Source organism: Branchiostoma lanceolatum, chromosome 3, assembly GCF_035083965.1.
Source record: "Branchiostoma lanceolatum isolate klBraLanc5 chromosome 3, klBraLanc5.hap2, whole genome shotgun sequence".
NCBI classification, from domain to species: domain Eukaryota; kingdom Metazoa; phylum Chordata; class Leptocardii; order Amphioxiformes; family Branchiostomatidae; genus Branchiostoma; species Branchiostoma lanceolatum.
The window spans coordinates 7,054,885-7,060,884 of record NC_089724.1 but is presented as its reverse complement, the minus strand read 5'-3'; the positions used below and the strand labels follow the sequence as shown (position 1 = coordinate 7,060,884).

Sequence of the window (6,000 nt, the reverse complement as noted above, 5' to 3'; positions counted from 1 at the left end):
GCTGGGAAAAAATCAATACATTTCTTTGTTATTATAATAAAGAATGATTTGATGATACAAATTTTCGTGGAGCCTATATCACTACTACAAAGTGAATAGAGTAAATACACATGTACACAAGCAGAAGTTCGACTCTGCCTTGTTTTGGATATTTCTAGGTGTTTTGTTGGACTTCTATCTAGTCAGATGTTAGGCCAATATATACCAGGAAAAAGCTAACAAAATTACATCACAACTTTAAAAAAACTACAGTACTACAAGATGTCTAAAACAAACTGTAGCCTAACCTCTGCTTGGAGAGTAACCATTGACCCTTCCCCTGCCAACTTATGTGATAACCAATGCAAATTTGATGCAAAGGTGGACCTATAGTACAAAAAGGGTTAAACTACTTTAAGATGAAGTGTATACAGGTATAGATTTTAGACATAGATATTGAAAAAAATTGAATGAAACAGATCAATTTCAACATACTTTATTACAACAGTGCCATGATGTTAACTATAAAGCATGCATTACAGAAAACATACTGTAAATAATTTCAAACACATTGTATTTCCCACTTTACTTGCAATCTACTGGTATATGCTCACACAAGTTCATATAAAATAGGATATGTTAAGAACTAAAAGCTTTAGCAACATTAGTCAACAGTGTATCCAGCAGAATTTTTGTCTGTTGTTTCCCATCACCTATATATTTCATAAACATTTGTACATTGTACACACATACGTACATAGCTGCTACAAATGGAAGCAGTAAGAACCTCATTACTTTCAGCTCAGACACATGTGCTTTGAAACTAAATTCCTTTCCATTAAATTATTGGAACAGTGCAGAGCTGCATACCAGTCATCTGCAAATAATATGATAAGTACTTACTGTTTGGTTCTGATTTTGATGATGTTCAAAACGATGAATGTCATCTTCAGTGTAGATTATCAACTGTATTATCTTATACCATTTTGGTAGATCAATTTTTATCAGAGAGAGCCGTTCCTTCTTTTTCATCACACTACACAGAAACTGAATAAGCCAAGTGAAAACACAAGTAGAAACTAACAAGTAGAAACACAAGTTGCCCACAAAGTATCAACAAAATATATATTAAACATATCCTTTAAACAACATTTCATTAAAAACGTTATTTCAAACCATTGATGGCCAAAAATTACCGTATGAATCTTACACTCCATCCCCTTCAGTTGATTTGTATACTGTAAATGCATTTAAGTTTGTGTGGTTTTTATTTCGCAATAGGGAGAAAATGGAGTGTTTGCAGTGGTTTTAAGTTCGTGTTTGAAACAATAGTAGCACTACAGTCATAGATGGGCAAAACGTTTCGCGGTGATATTAATATAAGCTCGCGCTGAAAACTTCACCTCGAAAACTGTAAACATAAAACCACTGCAAACATTTCTGCATTTACAGCATCTGCCTTACATCCTGTAGCATCCCAAGTCATTATCTATGAATAACTCCCTGATCAATCTTCAACAACTTTTCGAGAAAGACAGAACCAGTCGATAGTACTAGTTTTTCTGAAAAACTCATTGACTGGACTTGATGTTGCAAAATTTCAAGTTGCAAGTTTAGTAGAGTTCCACTGGTGCAAATTTCTACCTACATTCACATCTAAAACAAGTTTCCAAATTAAATGTTTTGTGTTGAGTTTATTGTGCTGGCATTTTTGCATGGTGGAACATGTGAACCTCCAGCCAGCCCCGGTCGTTGTTTAGCTCCCCGCACAGCAGACAACAGAAGGCATTCTCCTCCTTCCTCAACTGAACGTGCATGGCGAACATGTGTCGCAGATAATCGGACCTGGTGTGGAACTTCAGATACCCCCCGCACGCCTGGCATGGGAGCTTTTTCCACACAATTCCGTGGATCACGGCTTGGTGTGTCCAGAGGCGCGTCCTGTTCCGGAAACTACAGACCGTCGGCCAGTTGTCCTGGCGGACGCTGAATTCAGACGCACAGAGGTTACACTGCCATTCCTCATCCGGCGCCACCGGCGACATGTACAGCTTTTTTATCTGTGGCATGTCGCTCTCAACTGTTAGACACGGGTTGTAGCGTAGCTCTGGGGGTGGGTCGCGCTGCCAGTGTTCTTCCATGTGTTCCGTGGGTTCGTCGGTGTCTTCCCAGCAGAGCTTGCAGCGGAACAGTACCTCCCCACATGACTCCTGATGGACCCGAAGGCTGCTCATAGAGGAGAACAGCATCATGCACTTCAAACAGGTGTAGCCCTGCTGAAAGGCCTGGAGAAAAAAAAGGCACTTTATCATGGAAGCTCATCTGTGTTGGTAGTAATCATATTTTAGTTGTAAACATATTTGTGAAAGTTTGCTTTGTGAAAGTTTGTATAAAATTTTGAATATTGTTCAGTTACCAGGGCTAACCCTACTAGTAATTGTAATAGCCTTTGGCTAGCTAGTTGGGTAGCCCTGGCTGTACTTTTTCTACAGTAAAAAAAAATAAATAAAATGAATAAACGCAATGCTAAACTTTCTTCCAACACTAAGGTACTCTACAGACTACAGGATGAAATTTTTGACGACCACTGTCGCCTTCTTCAGGATCAATACTCTCATCTCCCAAATAAACGTACAGGTACGTTTATTTTTTTCAGCCTCAAAGTCCACCCAGTACGTTCTTATTTAGGACGGTACGTTTATTATTTTTTTGAAAATCAGAGTTTTGCTAACCAGGGATCCCATTGAAATTGAAAGTTTGGGTTTTCCTGCCCATATTTCCCCGGCATCTTTGCTCATAATTCATTTTTTTCCGGCCAAGCGGCGTTGATTTCCCGGCCGCTAAGACCCGACCTTTGTGAAATCCCGGCGTAACTCGTAACGTATCGGTAGATCTCTATGACACTACAAAGTCAACGTTGTTATTGGGAGAAAATAAGACGCCACACTGACGTTTTGAAATGCAATTATTTTTGTATAAACAACTTTGACAGTCTCTGTTTACATCGTTAACTAAAGCACGCTGATCAGAAAAAAAATATACATGCCAGTAGCGCAAAGTGTTTCAAGTACGTTTAACGCATGTAAATTTCTCTACTCACGTGAGATACAGTCCTTCCCAAAATGAAAATATAAAAACACCACCACAAAAAAACAGTGTCTTAGCATAAAAAACTGCGTAATTACTTTCAATATATATCTAAACATTTCAATCCTACCACAAACATGGAAATTTAGCGCTTGGAGAATCGCCACAGTATTAGTAAAGTGAGTAACGCATTGGACGTCAGTGACTCTGGCCGTGGGAACGTTTTGTCATGGAAGAGCTCACTTCGAAGAAGGGGAAACAACTCTTTTTTATGTACAAATAAAACTCCTTTGCCTTGGTCAGAAATGTGTTTTGCATTGTTACAAAGAGAATTTTAATATCAAAGTCTATATATAAAAATGAATTGCAATCTAGTCACCGTTATTATCACTTAGAAATACTTTAGAAAAGGTCACCCCTCTACAGAAAGAATACCAGAGCTTTCTAGGAATATGGGTGAAACTTTCTGTTAGCCCCGCCCCTTTCTGTCTGCGGCGCCGCTGTGTCTAGCTCAACTTTTCATGTGTAACATGAGAACCTTGTGCTTTGTGGCAACATTGGAAAAGGCCTGAGGTTTCTCACAAATTTGTTGACAATTTAGTTTCTCAAAATTAATGTTTTATGCTACATACAAGGGTGATTTGTGGATTTTAAATCATTTGGATTGCAACAACAAAAACCAGAACATTATATAATATTGTCTTTGATATAATATGATAATGTCCTTGACACAACACAATAATTTGTGGCATGTAATGTTTACAAATCGTAATGTTTACAAATCTATATTTCTATATGCAATGCATATAACTAGATAAAAGGCAAGTAGGGAAAGATAAAAAGTTACATCATATACATGTCATAGTTCCTTTTCTCTATGGCTTTTACAAATAAGTAATAACTTACCTGTGATGACCATATATGCAGGATATTGAAATCTTCTGTTCATGTTCTAAATGTTGATACATTTGTTTAAAAACAAAGAGTAGACTTTGAAAGTGTTGCCCATCCAAGTGAACTGAGCAGTTGGGCGACTACTTGTCGTGTTTTGATTTTATGTCAGTATATAACGTTACAACAATTTTCCTTGATCACTTGCTTCAAGTTCCAAGTAGAAAATGCATGTATTATGTATATTTTCACTTGTTGAATTTGAAAGCACCGTTGGCCGGGCCCGGTTAGGGTTCATAGCGGAGAACCTATGCCCAATTTTTCAACATTACTACTATATTTTTTTGAAGTGGCAAGCAAGAAGATGAACAAGACGTGTGCAGTTATTCTGTTCAATATTTATACACTTTACTGGTATGGTCCTCAGACAGGCATAAATGAATAAAGAGAGCCTACATCTACCTTATCATCTTCTTTCCCTCGGACACAGTTTATCTGTAAATTTGGTTAATTTTCCGGGGGGTATGTTTATTCCGGGGGGTACGTTTATTAGATTTTGAAAATTTGTCTGGGGGGTATGTTTATTCCGGGGGGTATGTTTATTTGGGAGATGAGAGTAATGACCAATCACTTCTGAACGTAAACTGAAGAGAGTTACAGACATCTTATTGACATGTGCCTTTGCGGATATGTGACGTCAGCAATTGGTCAAATGTGCCAGGAAGTTAATAACGCCCACTGTCTCTGTTGAGTGATAGCTGGAGTGCCCTGATGTACATGGCCTCCTTTAAATTTATACCTGTCATAAAGTAGTCCTGAAGTGTCCAGTTTTCTGACTTTGTCTTGTGAAATGGTATCACTATGGTCCGGTGATTCAAGTCATTCTAATTTGTTTCTGCCATATTGTCTTAAATTAGTACATGTACTAGTAGGTAGCATGGATCTAGTGACACATGGACGGAGATACTGTGAAAGTGGTAAGGCGTAAGCATCATTCAGGAAATTATCTTACTAACCATAAAAGATTCTTAATTACTACCTCAAATAAGGGTAGCCCTGGGTTTATTCTTTGAAGTTTAATTGCTTTTTCAATTTTTCAATTTAAAAAGTCAATGGGGGCAGTTTATTTTGTTACAGTGATTGACAAGTTAAAGAAAAATACATTTTTTTTATTATTGGAATAACTCCATAGCTAATAAAAAATGATTCATTCATTTCAGATAAGATAAAAACGTTATGTTTTAGAAGAAAACAACAACAACAACAATCATATTCTTACAATTGCTTTGTCAGTCTCCTCCGGTTTCCCCTCGGCTCGAGTCCTCTGCATCTCCGCCCTTACAGCAGCTCGGTACGCCTCCGCAGCCTCGATGGTCTTCGCTAGATCTGTTTCGGGCTCTTTGACTGAAGTCCTTCCGATCAGTTCATCTGCAGGTGCAGCAGGTGCGTCTTCAGCTGTGGTGTCCTCATCATCTTCTACAGGTGGACCCGTTTCGGGCCCCGAGTCGGATTCGCAGTCCAGCTCTAGCTCTATGTCGTGTTTAGGCATTTTGGCCTTACTGGAAGAGGAAGGGGAGCTATCGGCATCTTCTGTAGTTGTTTCTGCCTTGCGTTTCTGCACTCTAGCCTTGGAAAAATCGGAGGAGTTGTCAGAAGCAGGTTCGGACGATTCTAGATCCTCTTCTAGAGTTTCGGCAAGCTCTACAAGCTTCCTTTGTTGCCCGCGATACTTTCTTTTCGTCCGCATGGTTCTGCTGACTGCTTTTCTCTATGTGGACTTTGTAGCTCTTCTCTGAGATTTTTCTGCAGCTCACTGCAGTTGTACTTCTCCTGAGTTGTCACTAAGCGTAAATAAAGACGAGATAAAGCTACACTTGTTGTCACGTTTAGGTCCAAAGATGATGCAGGTGAACCGGAAGTACTTGAACGACGCATAGGTCAATCTCAACTCTCGCGAACTCTCACCAAAGAACGCGAGAACTGTTTCCTGCAGGGGATGAAGTATTGGCGACGCCTTAGGAGGAGAGCCTACTACTATTCATT

General features: G+C 39.0%; 1 protein-coding gene across 1 annotated transcript; it reads right to left on the bottom strand.

The window, feature by feature from the left end:
* Window positions 1-459: 459 nt before the first annotated feature.
* Window positions 460-5,912, bottom strand: LOC136429917 (zinc finger protein 652-like). Its single transcript, XM_066420078.1, has 2 exons — window positions 5,237-5,912; window positions 460-2,264 (listed from the first exon to the last, which is right to left on the bottom strand). Exons 1-2 carry the CDS (start codon window positions 5,702-5,704, stop codon window positions 1,674-1,676), a joined length of 1,059 nt encoding a protein of 352 aa, XP_066276175.1. The 5' UTR covers window positions 5,705-5,912; the 3' UTR covers window positions 460-1,673.
* Window positions 5,913-6,000: the final 88 nt, after the last annotated feature.